General features: G+C 36.3%; 1 protein-coding gene across 4 annotated transcripts in view; it reads right to left on the bottom strand.

Moving 5' to 3' along the window:
• ORC4 (origin recognition complex subunit 4) overlaps positions 1-20,512 on the bottom strand; it is a 98,681-nt gene that overhangs the window by 44,428 nt on the left and 33,741 nt on the right. For 3 of the 4 annotated variants that reach the window (XM_027835462.1, XM_027835463.1, XM_027835465.1), the window contains 2 exons: positions 14,177-14,253; positions 13,812-13,902 (listed from right to left, as the gene is read on the bottom strand). In XM_027835462.1, the coding sequence (XP_027691263.1) occupies positions 13,812-13,902; positions 14,177-14,253 (168 nt within the window). Of the gene's footprint in view, positions 1-13,811; positions 13,903-14,176; positions 14,254-20,512 lie in introns of those variants that run through there. The other variant, XM_027835466.1, reaches the window with a different exon arrangement.

The following is a 20,512-nucleotide window of genomic DNA, read 5'->3' as shown; positions in this document are numbered from 1 at the left end:
TTTGGCTCTTGATGCTCTATTCTCTCTTTTATCCCCAGAACCTTTTCCTCAATGAAAAGATCCTATTCTCAGCTAACTAATAATTCTGAAATGATTCACTCAACACATACTTATGGGACAAGCCCCCATAGGTTTAACATCATGAAACCCTGTGGCAGGTTAATAAGTACAAAATATTGATCCTTACTCTGGAGAGGAGTCAAACTTTTGTTGCAATTCTGCTTTAAGTCTAGTAAAGAAGAAAAACTGTCAGAAAATTTTTTAAGCCAAAAGAAACCTTAGAAATCATCAGGTACTAGAAATTCCATTGCTAGGCATACATCCTGAGGAGGTAACTGACAAAAAGAATGACTCCATTTATCCTAATTATTAGTATTTAAAGCAGCAATTTTTGTGATAGAATTGAAAACAGAGTAGATGCCCTCTGAATGAAGAATGGCTAAACAAATTGTGGCAGATCAATGTAATGGAACATTACTGCATTATAAGAAATGGCATACATATTTAATGAAGAAAGGCATAGAAAGATCCAGGCACTGATAAAGCAAAGTAAGCAGAGACAGAAAACAACATACACAATGACTACAACAACATAAATGAAAAGAACCACCACCAAACAACAGAAAATTAATATCGCAAAATCATAAACTTACATATGTGCACATATATGTATACACATATATATGTGTATGTATATATACGTGTGTGTATATATATGTACACACACACACACACACACACACACACACACACATACACACACACGCTTGCCCCAAAAGAAGAGATATGAGAAAGTCACTCTGAGACTCTTGCAGGGCAGGGAGAGGGAGGTGGCACTGTGTAAAATGTCAGACTTTTTTGATACTAGAAAATTCAACCTGAGTTAAAATCTGACTCCCTGTAATTTCTATTTATTGGTTCTAATCACAACCTCTGATCTATACAGAGTATAAATCAAATTCCTCTTCTATTTAACAATCTCTATTTAAAATGCAATTTTATTTTTAGTTCCAAATTCTCTCCCTCCATCATTGAGAAAGCAAGAAAAACATAGCTCATTACCAATATGTATAGTCATGAAGAAATCAAAAAAAAAGAAAAAAGGAAAGAAGAGAAACTATGCTTAAGATTTGTACTCTGAGTTCATCCTTCTCTATCTGACAGCAGACAATGTCTCATCATGAATCATTTGGAACTATGGTTGGTCATTGTGTTGATCAGATTTCTTAAGCTTTTGGAGTTGGCTGTCTTTTAAAAACTGTTGTTACTATATAAATTGTTCTCCTAGTTCTATTTAATTCACTTTGCATCAGAATCCATACAAGTCTTCCCATGTTTATTCTGATAGCCTTCCCTTCATCAATTCTTATAACCACAATAGAATTCTATCACATTCAAATAACATAACTTATTCAGCTATTCCCCAGTTGACGGATATTCTCTCAGTTTCCAATTCTTTGTTATTACAAAAAGAGCTGCTATAAATAATTTTATATATGAATTATTTTGTATGTAAGGGTCCTTTTCCTTTTCTTTGATCTCTTTGAGTTATATGCCTAGTAGAGGTATCATTAGATCAAAGGGACAGCATAGTTAAATAGTCTTTTGGGCATACCTCCAAATTGCTTTCCAGAATGGTTAGACCAGTTTTATGTAACAAAGTTTTAAGACAGTTATCAAGCCCCTCATCACTTTCTCTTTTGTGCACAAAAGATAACTTTCCAAGTTCCTTCAAATATTCCTCATATGACAATTTTTAGACCTCTAGCACCATATTCTCCCTCTTCTGAATCTGCTACAGGTTCCATTTTACTCTAAAAATACTCAAACTAAGGATAATACTCTAAACATACTGTGACTAGCGAAAAGTACAATGAAACTTTTCATCCTCTGAATTGGACACTATTCTTCAAAAAATCTGTGAACTCCTCTCCCTCCAAAGCTTCAGCCAACCATGGAGTGAGCAGGGGCTGAACCCATTGAGAAAGGAGAGAAAATAGTGCTGCTATACAACAGCCACTACTATTTGGACTGGGTGGAAAATTTTCACACTGTGAGCTTCAAAGAAAGAGATGTTATAGACTGACATTTGTAAAGGGAAAGTCAGGAAGTGACAATGAGAACAGGGAATATTCCACCCACCTCCTATAGCACTAGTATTTCTGGATAAAGCCAGTAATAAAAAAGTTAAGGATGTAGTGCAACAGGCCAAAGCCAGGTCTTGCCAAGGACTGATTTATGGAAGGACTGAGAAAAAAAGTCCAGGATGAAGAGAAGTTTGTTCACTATGGAATGGGAATTCCAAAAGTCACAGTGGAAGGCCTGGATAAGATGAAAGTGGCACATGGATGGGGTGGGGTTTAACAGAATAGGGAAGAAGGTATGAGTTGGAGAGTTTTCTCTTTAAAAGCTGGAGAATGATTAACAGCGAGGAAAGAGAGAACAGATAGTTGTAAATTGTGATGGGACAGCTCTGCAGGTCATGGATCAAAAATAAAATTCAGTCTCTAAGATGTGCTGTTGATAGGCAGAAAAAAATACAAGGCATCAATCACTCTCTTGTGGTCTTCCTGTGGGGGATAAAATGGGGGAAAGGATGGTACCAGGGGCCATCCTGCTGACACAGCTGGGCCTACATCCTGAGGTAACACTGAGTCTGATGGTGCTATTGGTATGATTCTTCTCAAACCTCCTATACTTTCAAATTCCTCCTCTCTCAGCTAAGGACCTCACCTCCTATTTCTCTGGAAAAACTGAGACCATTCAATGAAAACTCATTCTTCTTTCCTTCGCTTCATCTCAAAACCCCTTGACATCACCCCCTATTCTCTTCTCTCTCTTCTTTCCCCCCAAATTTCTGACAATAAAGAGGACCTTCTTCTTGCCAAGATCAAGCTCTCTACATGTGCATTTGATACTATTCCCTCCTGTCTTCTCCAGCAAACTGTAACTTCAATCATCCACTCTGTCATGCCTCAACTTCTGGAATTTTCCTCCTCCTCCTCCTCAATAATTGCCTTCCCACATGCTCAATTCACGTTTATAGATTTGGAAACACCTGGACCTTTTCTCAATTGTCTCTCACACCACATAATCCAAATCAGCTTTTAAGACTTGCTGATTCTACCTCTACATCTCTCATAATCCACTCTTTCTAATCACTTACGAAAAACCCTAATTTAGGCCCCTATCACCTCTCAACTAGACCAGTGGTGTCAAAACACAAGGAAAAAGAGATCTCTGAAGCCCCGTATTGACTTAGAAAACCACGAATTAAAACTATGTTGTACTGTATTTTTATTCCCATTTACATTTCAGTCTGGTTCATAGGAGTGAGTTTGACATCTCTGATCTAGACTACTTCCATAGTTTCCAACTTGGTCCCTCTGCCTCTGATCTCTCTCTATTCCAATCCATCCTTTACATAGCTACAGAACTGATTTTCATAAATAAGTCACAAGTCTGACTATATCATTTCCATTCTCGAGCATTTCTGTGATTCCCGATTGGCTTTAGGATAAAATACCGACTCCTCAGTTTCACATTTAAAGCCCTGTCACTAGGTTGCAACCTCTTTCTACACAGAATTCATATTACTTCCATCATGGGTATGCGTTACATATTTTTATGTTTTAGTTACATTAAAAAAGAATAAGCACTTACTCTTGGCCAGACACTCAACTAGTCAGGAAAATGAGGCTCTAAAAAGTAAAAGAGAGTAATAGAACTAAAAAGTCCCTTTCTGGCACTTGGTAAGTTACTAAGCTTCAGGGATATAAAATAAAAAGTTTTCATAAGGATTAAAAGATTATCTGAGACAGCACAATAGCTCCACCTAGGAAAAAAGCTGACAATAACACTTTTTTGGATCTCTTTGGAAAAATATATTCTATTTCATATGACAATTTTCACACCTCATGATGGGGTGGGGGTATGGAAGAGGGACAATGGGAAGGAGAAGAGCAAAGAGAGAGATACAAAAATATTCAGACAAGAAAAAACTGTTCTTTAGTTACTGGGGAACAGCATCTTGAACAGTAGAGGTGAATAGAATAAGTATTTATATGGTGCCTATTACTATGCTAAATATATTAAATAGATATTCACTAATTTCCATGTAATAAACTGGCCAAATAAGGGAATTAAACTTAAGATATATATTTATAGCATTTAAAAAAAATATTTTTCCACCAACCTCATGAAATCAGTAGAATAAGTATTATTACTATAATTTTGTTAAATATAGGCCTATTAAATAGTAGAACTAGAATTGGAACCCAGGCTTCCTAATCAGAAGTCCACTGTCTTTCTATGCTATGCTATTTTTGGTTTCTCACCAAATGTATAAATCTTTTGTAAAGTACTTTCTGAACTCCTCATATAACATAATCTGTATATCCAAGAAGTCTAGAGGAACTTATAACATGTAGGCAAAAAAAAAAAATAAACTACAATTGCTTTCTGAGCTTATTTTCTACTATTCTAACAGAAGTAAGTCTAACAAGTTAAAGAGTATGCCTTGGGGCTAAAATGACAAACATGAGCAATAAGGGCTAAGAATGATGTGCTGCATTTCCTGAACCACGGGCAAAAAGAAGGTAAAGTTGAAAGTTGTTTCCAATAAAGAAACTGAGTCTTTATTACTCCAGAGACCATGGGGACAAGGAACCAGGACCCCTGAAGCAGAAAGCAGGCTCAGATAAGACTACCCAACAGCCAAGTTAGCAATAAAGAGAAATTATCCAGACCATCATATACACTGGAAATAAATCCAAGTTGTAAGGGAGAGAAGGTGGGTTAGTTATTACAGGAGATGACATTTAGAGTTGCAAATTTGTATGCAAAGGGAGATTTCACAACAAAAGTTTCCACAATGATGAAATAAAAGTACTCTTTCTCCCTTGCATACATCACAAATAAAAAGTAATAATGACAACTCACATTTATACAGTGCTTTAAAGGGTTATGAAGTCCTTTCTTCCTAAAACAAGTATTATTATTATCATATTACAGATACATAAAATGAAGCTCAGAGAGATTACGTAACTAGTCACTTGGCTAATAAATGTTAAGAGCTAAGATTCAAACCCAAAGCTCCAGATTCTATATCTAGATTAAACGCCTCCCACAACAGCACATCAAAGGAATACAAGGTTTTTACAGTGGATAAGTTACAAAGGCCCAGATTGTGGAAGGTCATAATTCCAAGCTATAGTTAATACTTTATCAGTGGTAAAGAAAACTGAAAATTCTGAGCAGAACGTACCACAATTAAAGTGGTATGCTAAGAAAATGAATCTGAAGATACTTACAGGACAGAATAGAGGGAGGAAAGGTAGGTAGAAGGGAGGTTCTATTGTACTTCTAATCTGAGACAGGTCATATAAGACTAAGAAAGAATAGTAGAAATGAGAAAGGAAAGGAGAGATATAAGAGACAGAATAAGGAATAACAGACAGGACTTGGTCATATATCTGAGGAAGTAAGGGCAAAGGAAGTCAAAGATGATTTTGCAAAGTGGGGGCTAGGCAACCAAGAATGGGACAACCATGAACAAAAAAGGCAAAGCCAAGAAAAGGACTCCCTCCACTGGGAAAAGACGATACATTTGACTAAAGATATATTATAGTCTATTTTCACCTGAAACAAAACTAGATCCAAAAAGCTGTTAAACATAAGTCCAGAATAAACATGTAGATTTGCAAATGATTTTGACATTGGAGAGATACTAAATCACAGTAGTACATGAGATGGTAGATAGAGTCAAGGTTGAACTTTCAGGAAAATGGCATACTTGGTGGTAGTAGCGGTGGTGAGTGTGGTATAAAAGGATTAAACAGCAAGTAGATTCTGAATATAAAAACAAACTATCTCCATTTGACACAAATAAAATCTGACCAGAAAATTTAAAAATTTGTTTTTCTTTTGGTAAATCTGATTCTTTTCATTTTCTCCTTAATAGATACAAATATTTTAAAAAGCAAGACTTTTTAATCCTTTCACTTAGGTTTCTTTTTTTGTAATTATTTCCAACTTTTAGTGTTGCCAAAAAATTAAAAGGTAGTATTACTTAGATAGGCAGTATGACATAGTGGACAGAGACCTGCACTCAGAAACAGGAAGACTTGGGTAGAAGTCTTACACACATTACAGTAGATACATATCGGTTTTTTAAACTCTCGATGTTCTGGTCAACTCTCTAAGACAACTAGCTGCAGAAGTGTAAATTTGCAGAAAATGTTCCTCAGTAGGAGCAGCCATACCAATAAAATCTGAGGTCTGATGAAGAAATTCTTTAAAAAGCTTACTTTATATAGTTGGATATCTATCCTATACTGTATAACCTAATTTGTAAGTATTTTGGGCAACATCAATTTAAAACAAGTACTATGTTTAGGAATAAAACAAAACAAAACAAAAACCCACTAAACACAGCAATGTAAGTTTCAAATGCAGATAAAGATATTTCTAAAAAAAGAGATCTTGAATTGAAAACTGAGGTGCTTGAAAAGTAAAAATAAATTCCAGAAAGATAGCACAGCAAGAGAAAGCAAGGGAACCAGGCTCAACTCTCCGTGAAAAGAGCAAAAGGTATGAAAAAGAGGAAAAGTACTAGGAGTAAGGAACATAAAATCAAGACAAGAAATACTGAGCAATAAACACAAATGGATAATCAATGCAAGCTTCAAACTCAATTTTTAAAATCCTTGAAAGAATTAAATGAAGAACCCAGCAAAACAAAATATCTTAGGAAGAGATAACGAAAAAATTGAAAAACATGAAATATGTAAAATCATCATTAAAACAGTGAAGAACAGAATAAATTCAAAAGAAGAACTGAAGATAGTACAAAGTAAAAGAATAAGCTTGAAAATTGTTTGGAAGTCATGCAATAAAAATAGATACTGCTCATATTCGAAGATGCTAGAAAAGAATTTGGTTATTATATTTCAAGAAATTATCCAAATAAACTTCCCAGACCTATTAAAAAACTCTTTCAAATCCATTACAAAGATTGGAAAAAAAAAAAGCAAGAATCAAGAGCCCATTAGATTTTCTAAAAAATCCATCAAATATTTATACAAGTTTATATATACAAGTTTAAATAATGAGGTAAATCCATATCCAAATTTCCAGAAAATGTAGGTATTCTGTTCAAAGATAAAAGATGAAATATCAAAAACCAAAGAGACCTGAAAGAAGAATAACAGCTAATACTTAATAGGTAAGCGGTCAGGATATTAATTTTTAAATTAAAAAAAATATCAAAAATATAAAAATAACTCCTTATCACAAATCATTGAAATGAAAAATAAAACAACTAAAATTTATCTTATATCCAACAGGTTCACAATGAATATAAGAAACTGTGGAAATACAACATGCATGCTCTAACTAGTCTGGTTATGTTGGAAAATAACTTGGAATTATGTAAGAAAAATTACTAAACTATTTGTAGCCTTTGAACCATTAATCCCATTATGAGGCATACCAAAATTGGTAAAAGAAACAACAGAAAGGTTTCAGAACATTCATAGCAGTGATATTAGTAGTAAGAAAAAAAACCCTGGAAATGTACTCTGTGTGTGTGTGTGTGTGTGTGTGTGTATAAAAACAAGTCAAATTAGTAAGGGTTTTAAATGCCAAATGGAGCATTTTGTATTTGATCCCACAAGTAACAGCACTTACTGTGAAGGTGAATAAAATGGTTACATCTGTGTTTTAAGAAAATTACTTCAGCAGTGGTAAAAAGGATAGAATGGAGACGGAGGGCACTTCAAGCTGGAAGAACAATTAAGACAATACTGAAGTCTAGAGGGGATGAGAGTCTAAAGTAGGAGAGTGGACATCTTATAGCGAGGTCCTGATTATTGCAAACAAGTGAAGTAGTTGAATTCAAATTCCAACTGCATTATTTCCAACAGGCTGGAACAAACTACTATATTTTATATAATTATACCTTCAACAAGTGAGAATCTGAATACATATAATGCCTTTATGGGCTTCAATAGTCGCATTAACTGGACCTGGCTGTAGAAGAAAGTAGATGCATAAGAAAGATGTTGTGGAAGCAGAATAGTAAGGATGTAGTAGTGCATGGAACTGTGGAGTAAGAGAGAGTGAGGAGCTGAGGGTGACTGAGGTTTCAAACCTAAGTGCTTAGAAGGATGGTAGTACCCTGAACAAAAATAGGAAAGTTCAAAACAGGCAGGTGAACAGTTGGGTATGAAAATGAGTTCTGTTCTAGACATGTATACCGCTGTAATAAATTATTCTTGTTTGAATAAAGAACAACAAATATGAACTAATTCAGAGAAACATGGAAGTCGCATAAAACTACTGCAGAGTCAGCAGAATAATACTTACAAAATTATAATAACATAAATAAAGATAACACTAATAAACCACAAGAGTTTTTATACAATGATCAATGTTGATCTGCACGTCGGAGGGCAACTACTGCAAGTCTGAAAGAACCCTGTGTATACCTATTCTTGGATCCTCAAGTCTTTAATGGTGTGCTTCCAATTAGCTCAAAGCAAAGAAATTTAATGGAATTGGATAGTAATAACAATTGGTATAAATTATTCCTCCCCATAAAGCTGAGGCACTTACCTACTAATACACACAGAGTGTATAGAAAAAATGGACACAAATGGAAGTGAGAGTACAATAGCCCTTCTAAGGCAGAAGGGAACATATACTCTCTATCCTCCTTCCCTTAAGAGCCCCAGGACTACTACTTAGTAGCTTCTCCCACAGCCTGCAGGAAAAGAGGAAAAATAAATCTCCTATTCCACTCCACTGGAGGCTCTGGTCTAAAAATGAACTCTCCAATTATATTATATTTTAAAGATCACCTACCCAGGGACATCTTCTAATTCAATCAAAATTTCTACACTTCCTAAGCTGGTAACACTTTATTCTTCTTGTGATTATATTGGGTGTATTAACACCATGTCATCTTGTGAAATGACATGTCTAGGAAAAAAAAAATTATGAAATCATGAAGATAATCCTTTATGCTACCTAAACTCTAAAACATAATTTCTAACTTAAAAAATGACAATCACTCATTTTTGTTACACTGTCTACACTTTCAAAATTTAAAGAATTTTCAAGATTCAAGTAGATCATACTTTAGAAAGTAGCTATTAGGAAGAAGGAAGGTTTGGTAAACGAAAGGTTTAGAGACAGTATATTCCAACAAATCGGTTGTATTTTTGTAATACTGGATTTAGGGGTAGAACCTATGGAGGGGAGGATTCTCTATGTTAATAAAAATAAATTCAATGTGAATTATTCTGAGGCGGTTAAGAATATCCAGCCTGGTTAAGAACAGAAATAAAAATCCTGGCCTTGTGATTTCACCATTATAGGAAACTCCCAGATGAGGGAATTCTCTTTGCCATGCAAGTCAGCACTTTCTCTATAACTTAAAAGTTTTAAGAGAGGTGTCTAATGGAATTAAGAAGAGCCCAGGGTCATAAATACGTGCCGAAGGTAAGTCTTAAAGCCAGGTTTCCCTGGTTCTGAGGGCAGCCCTCTATCCAATATGTCATAACACCTAATGTTGTAACAAATTTAAACTAAACTGGAGTGTCTAATAATTAAAAAATGGAAAATGAGATACACCTTACAACCAACTTTGCCAAGTATATCTTTCTTGAAGAGACAGATTACATGTTCTCAAGATTCATGACTGGTAATACTTTTTAACATTACAAAAACAACTTAATTCCACAAAATAGAAGTTAGATTATTAGAAAGTATAGAGAAGGCTTTTTCCAATTGTTGCCATTGTCTAAACAGTCTACATTCTGATCACATCATTCAAATGATACTGCTTTTTCCAAACTTACTAATAATCTCTTAACTGTCAAATCTAAAGAGCTTTTGTTTTTCAATATATATATCCTTCTTGACCTTTCTGCAATCACCCTCTTCTCTTTGAAACTCACTTCATTTGAGGTTTTACCTCCCTCTCCTTGTTCTCCTCTTACATATGTAATGTTCTTGCTGTCTTTTTTGTTAGATCTGCATCCATGTCAGCTCACTAACCATATGTATCTCTCTTTATACTATTTAACTTTATTTTCAAAACTACTTAGCCCTAAACTGCAATCTGACATTACCAACTCTCTATTAAACATAGCAAACTGAATGTCTCATAGACATTTAAAACTCAGAATGTCCAAAACTGATTTTCCCTTCCCCCAATAGTGCCATCCTTGCCTCTTCCCTCTCAGTCCATATCTAATCTATTATCAAGACCATTCAATTCACCCTCTGAAAGAGCTTTCACATATACATATATATGTACATATAACCATTATAACCACTCTGCTTAGCGATTCAGGCCTGGGCTACTCTAACAGCCTGCTGACTGGTTTCCCTGCCAAAACTGCCACTCTAGTCCTGGGGTTCTTCAACTTTTTACACTTACTCTTCAGTGCTTCATAAACTGTGGGTTGAGACCACATATGGCAGTGGTGCGGAACCTGCAGCCTTGAGTCATTTTCAGCTATTAAGCAGGTATACAAGGATTTATGGATCACTCTATATTTGAGATTTTTCTTCAATTATATCATCAGAATTTGAAAGACAAATAAAAGAAGTTTCTAATTCTGAAACAGTTTATTACCAAAATTCACTTTTATGTTTGTTACCCAGAACCCAGTACATTGTGTCCCAGTGACACTATATTGTGTATAAATGGTGGTTAGTTTCCAGGTCATTCTACATAATTCTATTTAATACCCACTGCAGGAGAAGTATCATACATTTCAAAGGAAAAATATTAGGAAATATTATTGCTGCAAAATTAACTAAAAAAGAAAAACCAGCAAATTGAAAAAGAGATAGAAAAGATAATTTAATCAGAAGAAGATAAGAAATGATGGAAATCTGAGATGAGTCACAGTTGGATCTAGGGAGTGGTAGAAAGACGAGAGCATGAAGACCTTAATGACTCCTGATTCTCCACAAGCATCCCAGTGAAGCTCTAAAAATGCACCAGAAAGAACATTGATAAGGCAAATACCTATCAGTTCCTCCATCTAATCCAAGACTTCACAAAATGACTGAGAGAATGTTGTAGAACCCCTAGTTACAGATAAACCAGTATTGGCAGAGGCAACACATACAAGCAGGGCAGACTGGTAACAGTGGAAGGGGGCCAGACCAACACCGAGGCAGCATGAACCTAGGCCCAAGAAGCAGAGTACCTACCTAGCTAGCCTAGTACCAGAGATACACACACATACACATGTGTGTATGTACAAGTATATAAATATTATATGTTTATTATGTTTATTAATTACGTAGCCCTAAACTGCAGTTTGACATTCTCAACTGTCTATCAAACATAGCAAACTGAATGTCTCGTAGACATCTAAAACTCAAAATGTCCAAAACTTAATTCATTATCTCCCCCCCTCCCCAAGTTTCTTCTCTAACTTTATTACTATAGTGTAAGGCACCACCATTCTCTCAGTCCCCTATGGTATTAATAATAATATGATTAATGTGTAATATTATGGTTATATATGTACATATAATAAATGTGTATACATATACAACACACAGGATGGTCTAAATGGAATAGACCAATGGAGAAACATATAAACAATTCAATTTAATAAACATTTATTAAGTACTTACTATGCGCTAAGCACTGTGCTAAGAACTAGGAATATAAAGTGGCAAAAGGCTGTCCCTGTCCTCAAGGAGCACAAAACTAATGGAAGAGATATCATGCAAACAAATATATACAGCATAAATAGGAAGTAATTAAAAGAGGGAAAGCACTGGAATAAAGAGGAAGTAGGGAAGGCTTCCTGTAAGAAGGTTAAGATTCTATACTTATAGCAGCTCTTTTTATGGTGGCAAAGAATTGGAAATTGAGGACATGCCCATCAATTGGGGAATAGCTGAACAAATTGTGGTACATGAATGTAATGGAATACTATTGTGCTATAAGAAATGATGAACAGGCTGACTTCAGAAAAACCTGGAAAGACTTGTATGGACTTATGCTGAGTGAAGTGAGCAGAACCAGGAGAACGTAGTACACAGTAACAGCCACGTTGTGTGATCACTAATATTGATAGAAATATTGATAGACTTAACCCTTCTCAGCAATACAAGAATCTAGGACATCTCCGAAGGCCTCATGATGGAAAATGCTATCCACATCCCAAGAAAGAACTATGGAGTCAATGCAGATTGAAGCATACTATTTGCTATTTTTTTTTCTTCTATTGTGTTTGTTTCCTCTTTCTGGTGGTTCCTCCTGTTGGTTCTAATTCTTACTTACAACATCACTAATGTGAAAATATGTTTAATAGAAATGATATATAGCCTATATCAGACTGCACACCGACTAGGGGAGGGAGGAGGAAGGTGAGAAAAATTTAAAACTCAAAAGCTTATGGAAGTGATTGTTGATAATTCAAAATAAATTAATAAAAAAAAATTAAAAAAAAAAGAAATAAAGAAAGGAGGTGGGATTTTAGTTGGGACTTTAAAGAAGCTAAGACATTAGCAGCTGGAGTTGAGGAAGGAAAGAGTTCCAGGCATGGGGGACAGCCAGAGAAAATACCTGGAGCCCAAGGAAAGGTAGATAGGAGAAAAATCAGCATAAAGATGGTAATTAAATTCATGGGACCTATGAGATTACCAAGTGAAGTAGTATGGGGGGGGGGGGAAGAAGACCCAGGACAAGGCCCTGAGGGATACCTACAGATAGATGGTGTGATCTGGAATAAGATCCAGCAAAGGAAACAGAGAAGGACCAATGAGATAGGAAGGAAGAAAACCAGGAGCAGTGTCTTGAAAACCCAAAGAGAACAGCAATGAGGAGAAAGTGATCGTCAGTGTTAAAAGCTACAAAGAGGTCAAGAAGAATGAAAATTGGGAAAAGGCCACTGGATTTGGCATTTAGGAGATCATTAGTAACTTTGGAGAGAGCTTTTTCAGTGGAATAAGGTCAGAGAAGCCAGATTATAAGGGGTTAAGAAAAAAGTGAGAGGAGACAAAGTAAAGACACATTTTGGAGATGGCTTTTCTGAGAGGTTTAGCTCAAAGAGTAGAAGAAAAATAGGACAATAGTTAGCAGGGATGGAGGGATCGAGAGGGTTTTTTTTTCCCAGGATAGGAAAGACACGGGCATGTTTGCAAGCAGTAGGAATAGAGTCAGCAGAAGTAGAATGAAAAAAAGTGAAAGAGTAGGAATGCCTAACGGAGCATTCTGATGAAAAAGACAGGATGGTACGGAATAAACAAATGATGGCAATTAAATATTTGCAAGTAGTACCTTGAAACTTTTAAAGTACCAATATATTAAAACAGGAAAACCAGTAAAATGGGGGGGGGGGGGGTGGGGAAAACACACTGCAGATATTTTGACTCCTGAATATAATGAGAAGCTTCAATCCATCTATACATGGATGGAAGGAAACCACCCCCCCGTTTTTAAGGCAGTTGAGGTTAAGTGACTTGCCCGGGGTCACAGAGATAGCAAGTGTCAAGTGTCTGGTCTGAGGCTGGATTTGAAATCAGGTCCTCCTGACTTCAGGGCCAGTGCTCTATCCACTACACCACCTAGCTGCCCCAAAGCTCATTTTTTTTTTTTTGCTTAGGCTGTTGGGGTTAAGTGACTTGCCCAGGGTCACACAGCTAGTACGTGTCAAGTGTTTGGTCTGAGGCCCTAATTTGAACTCAGGTCCTCCTGACTTCATGGCCGGTGCTCTATCCACTGCACCACCTAGCTGCCCCTCAAACCTCATTTTTAAGAAATCAATTTTTACCATAGTTTTTCCTGATCCTCTGGGTCCAATAATTAGTGCAGAGTTACTTTCTCCATGGATAGCTGTTCGTTTTAGCAGCTCAATTAAGTGTCTGAAATTATAAAAGGTAAAAATGAAAAGAGGGCCTATCAAGTTTTAACAGCATTAAGGAAAAAACCCCACAAAAACAAAATAAAACCCCAACAATTTAAGTGGAAAAGTAGTGATAATTTTAGCCTCAATATTTTTGATATCAAGAACAGGCAGGGAGAGTAGTATCAGTCAAAGTACTTCGGCAGTGACCAAGACAAGAAAATTTCAATTTTGTTGCTCTAATCAAAAGTATAAAAATGAGTTACATGTAAGACAACCAATGCTTTTCTTACCTGTACTGTGCTTGTACTCCAAATAGGTTACCCTTTGGAATCTGGTGACAAAATCTTTCACGTAAAATTCTTTGTACCTACAAAATAGCAGGGAAAACTAAAATATATTTTTGGCTACAAAAAAAAAAACAAATTTTTTTTTTTTTTGAAATTTACTGAGAAAATGAATTAGGTGCTAATAATTCCATTTTTAAGCCTTGAGCAAGTCAATAACCCTTTATAAACTTATTTCCTTAACTATAAGATAAGAGTTAAATGATTGGTAAAAATTACAATTCTAAAATTCTATGATCTACCTTATTATTCCAAACCTTGTCTCCAAAAAAATCCTTGCTAATAATCATGATGCTAGTTCCTCCTTTCAGGGACTTGGAAATATTTTTGGTCTTTTTGGTGTAATAAGAGATATATTAAGGAAGCCTCTAAGGATAATCTAAGAGGGCAAGAATACAAAGCAGTAAAATCAAAAAGAGAGAAACAACATTCTTTCTGCCCAAACATTATCAACTGAATGTTTCTGGTGATACAGAGGTGGGCTATAAACTAATGCTAGTATAAGTTAATCACTGCATATCTGACTTTGCTTTACAAACACACCAGCAAACCAACCATATGTCTATGAAACTATAAAATATTTTAAAAGTATATTGTATCCTCATCCAGTTTAAAATTATCAAGATGAATTCATCTTATATTCCACGCAAAGAGGGCAGTGAAGTTCTAGCCTGGTCAGACTTAAAAGATGTTTTTTTATTCCATTCTAGCCACTACTATCATCAAAAAAAACAGGTGTTTGAAAAGAAAAAGGAATTTCCAAGACCGAACAGTTGCCAGGGCACAAAAAGCATTCATCGACAGGTAAAGTTCTCAATCTTGGCAGATGGTTTAATCAACTTTTTAAAACAGACTTTAGCATTGGACATGCATATGTTACAGAATAAAACAAAGAACTTTTGAACTAGACTCTAATCCCTCACCTTATATAAAACTTCAACTTTAAGTTATGATAAGGAGTTGAGGATAAGGGTAGTCTCACTAGTGAAAAAAAAATCACTGGGCAAGCTTTTAAATTAAAATTTAAGTATTAACTCATTCTTAAACCATCTAATTTTCCTAATATATATATGTCTACAATTCTCTCCCTCTCAGAAAGTTACTCTTTTGTAACAAAACAAGAGAAAAAAGAAAACTCAGTTCAGCATAATTAATTAGCATATCATCAGAAACTCTGACATTGCACACAGACTTCCACACCCATATCATAATCCCATAATCCTCCAACAGTTGGAAAGTACTCCGTTTCTCTCAACATTGGGGGTAAGCTTAGTCACTATAATTTCACAGCATAAAGTTTTAATTATTTTGTTATTTTTTCCATTTATATTTTTCAGCCATTGTGTATACACTATTTTCATGGTTCTAATTACTTTACTCTGCATCAACAGTTCATACAAATATTCCCATGCTTCTCCATATTAAATCATATTAATTTTTTTCACCATGGTATTCTGTTAAATTGATGTACTACTTATTTAATTCCTCCCTCATGAATGGCGAAATGCTATGTTCCAGTTCTTCACTTATACAAAATCATGCCTTAAAAAAATAATAATAACTTCCCTGGGGTTTGTGCCTAGCAATAGAATTTTTGTCTCAAAGAATACATATATTTTAGGCACTTTCCTTGCAATTATAATTCCAAATTGCTTTCCAGGCTTGCTGCAGGTTAAGTAATTTCTAATCAGTACATACTACCACCAGTACTTATTAGACACATTTCAGGAGAAAATTTATGATAAAAGTGTGTCAATTACAGTAACTTAAAAGATCATGTTCATTTGATAAAAGGGATAGGGATAGGGAATGGGATAATAATAATACTAAGCTAGCATATATGTAGCACTTCAAGGTTTACAAACCCTTTACAATATCATCAAATTTTATCCTCACAACAACCATGGAAAATAGGTACAATTATTATTCCTTCATACATGAGGAAACTGCAGAAGAGGTTAAGTGATTTGCCCAGAATTACATAGCTAGTGTCTATGGAATGATTCAAACTCAGTTCTCCTTGACTCCAAGTCCAGCACTCTATCCATTGCACCAAATGGTTGCCTCTCAATGACCCCAAAGTTAGGGAAAATATCTGTGATTTGACTGGCACAGGTAAAGAAACTCCCTCTACCAATGCCCATCATCCCCTTCTGTGTAACATATAATATTAGAGGACTGCTTAGAACTCTGACAATATGCCCAGGTTCAAATAATCAGTACTTTCCAGGGGCAGGACTTCAATCCTGGTCAACCTGGCTTGGACACTAGTTTTCTTTTTATTGTGCCAGGATATACCAGCAATAATTATAATAATACAGAATATATTTGCAATGTAACAGTTCAAACCTGAAAAAATAAATGTATTACATATGAACTCTACTTTGTTTAAAGTTTGGATGAAAGTCTCTTTCTGCCCTCTGGCTATTCTTTCCTGAATAACTGCAATTTAGATCCAATATCTATTCCACATCACCCCCAACACACACTCATTTTCATTCGTTCCCAGAAGATTCAATCTTCCTTCACTGGATCCTTATATTCTGTCCTCAGAAATAATTATCCCCTATGCTAGGTTAAAACAAAAACAAAAAATAAAACCCTTTCCTTGACCCTGATTCTCTTTCAGCCTCCTTGACTTTTCCATAGCATGAAGACTACTGAAAAGACCTTTTCTTTTCCAAACCAATCCAAAAAGCATTTATTATGCACCCACGCTGTTCCAGGCACCATGCTAAGCACTGGGGATACAATTAATAAACAAACAAAAAGGAGGCAGAAAAGGGGGGGGGGGTGTGAATTGATTATTTAATCTCTCTTGCCCTAAGATCTCTAAACTGTTAGATGGCACAGTGGAGACAGAGAGAGAGACCTGGCCTGTAGTCCGAAAGACCTGAATTCCAATTTAGCCTCAGACAATTTCCAGCTGGGTGAAACTAGACAAGTCATTTCACTGGTACCTCCATCAGCTTCCTCAACTGTGAAATGGAGATAATAATAATAATAAATAGCATTTACCACTCAAGGTTTTTTTGAGTATGAATTGATGTAATGTCTGTAAAGTGCTTAGCAAATGGCCTCACACATAGTAGGTAATTAATAAATAGTTGTTTTATTCCTTCCTTAATCGTGAGTGTCTCCCAAGGATCTGTCCTGGGCTCTCTTCTCTTCTCAAACTACACTACCTCATTTGGTTTTCTCATTAGTTTCTCATCAGTTATTATCTCGATGCATGACTCATTTACTTACACACACACACACACTCTCTCTCTCTCTCTCTCATAAATTGATCTCTATCTTTCTCCAGCTCCAATCTCAAGTCTGGCATTACGAATTGCTTTTTGGATATCTTGACCTCAATGGTAAGTACCTCAAACTCAACATACCTAAAACTGAACTCATCTTTTCCCCAAACCCATAATTCCTCTATACCTCTCTATTACTGTTCAGGGAAACACGATCCTCTATAACCAAGGCTTGAAACCATGGTGTCAAACTCATTTTAACTGATTCCTTAGAATGGATCCAATCAGTTGTCAAATGTTCATTTCTACCTTCACAACATCTATCACGTAAGTCTCCTCCTCTCTTCACAGCTGCCACTCTGATACAGGTCCTCATCACCTTATACCTGGACTACAACAGCCTGCAGTTGGTTTTCCTGCTTTGAGCCTCTTCTTATATTGGTCTATCCAACACTCAACTGCCAAAGTGATATTGCTAAAGCAAAGGTCCTTAAGAAACCCACACTACAACCTAACATTGCCACAAGCTATCATGTTCTATCTCTTTTTGCCTTCACACCTAAACATCTTGAACAAGCTGTCTATGCTCAGGGCTTCCAATTTCTCTCCTCTCAATCTCTTCTAAATCCTCTGCAACTTGGCTTCTGATCTTATCTATCAACTAAAATTGCTCTCTCCCAAGTTTCTAATTATTTCTTAAATGTCAAATGTAATGGTGCTTTCTCAATCTTCATCCTTCTGGAGCTTTCTGCAGCTTTTGACACTATGGATCACCTTATCCTCCTGGATAATCTCTCCTCAGAGGATTTTTTTTTTTTTTAACATTACCTTATCTTGGTTCTCCTACCTCTGTGACTATACCTTTTAAGTTCACTTTCCTGGGGCTTTACCCATATCATGCCCAATATCTTTAGGTGTTTCCCAAGATTATGTTCTAGGCCCTTTTCTCTATATACTCACTCACTTAGTGATATCTCATTAATCCTGAAAAAGGTTCAGTATGAACTCTATAGAGATGATTCCCAGATTTATATGACAAAAAATAACATATACATGTACAAATAATGTGCCAGGCACTGTGCTGTACACTTTACAAACACCGTATCATTTGATGCTCACAACAATCCAAGAGGTAGGGGCTATTATCATCACCTCCATTTTACAGATGAGAAAACTGAGGAAAAGAAGCATTAGATAACTTACTCAGGGATACACAGCTAGTAGGTATCTGAGGTTTGATTTGAATTCAGGTTTTCCTGACTCTAGGCCAAGCATTCTATCTCCTGCGTCATCTAACTACCCCAGGCTGCAATCATGCATCACTGTCAATTGGATATTTTAAACTAGATGTCTTGTAAGCAGATCTCTCACTTAACATGTCTAAAACAGAACGCATCTTTTACCCGTTAGTAACCAATTCAACTCTACACAATCCTTCTCCCTTGACTCCCTAGCCCCACCTTATCATTTCACCAATTACGCCCAGCTTAGTGTTAGCCAAGGAACCACTCACACCATTAGCCACCTTCATTCCTACACACAGGTTGCAGATTGAAGATGAAGAAAATTACACAACCTTAACTGGGCCCTCACTGCTGCTAGGCAATCCTACTATACCTCCCTGATCAACTTACTATCCTATTCTCATCTACTCTTCCAAAATCTTTTCATCCCTCCTCAAACTTCCCTTGGAACTCCGTTCAGAAAAAAAAATGCTTTACCTTCATCATGGCTCCCCCTTTTCCTATCTTCATCTCATGGCACACATATACCTTCTGCCAATATTTCCTCCCTCACTGTCTCACACGATGAGATGTTTACTCCTTAACAAGGCTACCCCATTTACCTGCTCAAGCAATCCCATTCCATCCTGTCTCCTTCAACAGATTTCCCCCTCTGTCATCCCCACTCTATCACTTACTTTCAATCTCTCCCTGTTTACTGGTTCCTTCCCTACTGCCTGCAAACATTCTCAATGTCTTCCCATGCTAAAAAACCCTCATTTCATCCTTCTAACCCTGCTATCACCCTATATCTCTTCTGGCCATCATGGCTAAACTCCTGGAAAATCCCAGCTACAAGAGATGTCTCTACTTTCTCTCCTCTCACTCTCATTAACCTCTTACAATCTAGCTTTCAATCTTATTCCACCAAAACTAATCTCTCTAAAGATACCAATAACCTCTTATTTCCCAAATCCAATAGCCTTTTCTCAGTCCTCATTTTCCCCACGGCCTCTGACACCGTGGATCACTCTCTCCTTGAAACTCTCTTCTCTCTAGATTTTTGGGACACCTCTCTCTTGGCTGTCTGCCTATCTGATTGGTCCTTCAATATCTCCTTTGCTGGATCCTAGTCCAGTTCACATATTCTAGCCATAGGTGTCCCACACAGTTCTTGTCCTGGGTCCTCTCCTCTTCTCCCTTTTACTATTTCACTTGGTAAACCCATCAGCTCCCCTGGATTTAATTACCACCTCTATGATGAAGAATTCTTAAAACTACTTACTGGGCCTCAACCCTGGATTACTGCAAGAGATTGCTGTTTGGTCTGTCTGCCACAAGTCTCTGCCCAGTTCATGCTCTATTCAGTTGCCACAGTGCTCTTCCTGAAGCACAGGTCTGACCATATCACCTCAACACTCAATAAAGGGCAGTGGCTCCCTATTACTTTCAAGGTCAAATAAAAAATTCTCTATATGGTTTTCAAAGCCCTTCATAACTTTCAACTCTTTGACTCCTACCTTTCCAGTATTTTACATACATCTTCCTAAAATCACCCCTATGTACTCTTCAAACCAGTGACAGTGGCCTCCTTGCTGTTCCTAGAACAAGACATTCCATCTAGACATTCTCTAACTGTCCATGATATTTAGCGTGTCTTCCTTATCATCTTTGGCTACTGTCTTCTCTGCTTCCTTCAAGTCCTGACTAAAATGCCACCAGTCAGTAAGCCTTTCCCAATCCTTCTAAATTCTACTGATCTTGACTCTGTTAATTATTAACTATTTATCCTCTATATAACTTACTTGTACTTA

The sequence above is a fragment of the Vombatus ursinus genome, unplaced genomic scaffold, assembly GCF_900497805.2.
Source record: "Vombatus ursinus unplaced genomic scaffold, bare-nosed wombat genome assembly UNPS02014816.1, whole genome shotgun sequence".
NCBI lineage: Eukaryota > Metazoa > Chordata > Mammalia > Diprotodontia > Vombatidae > Vombatus > Vombatus ursinus.
Note: the sequence above shows the minus strand (reverse complement) of the source record. Positions and strands in the feature narration are given on the sequence as shown.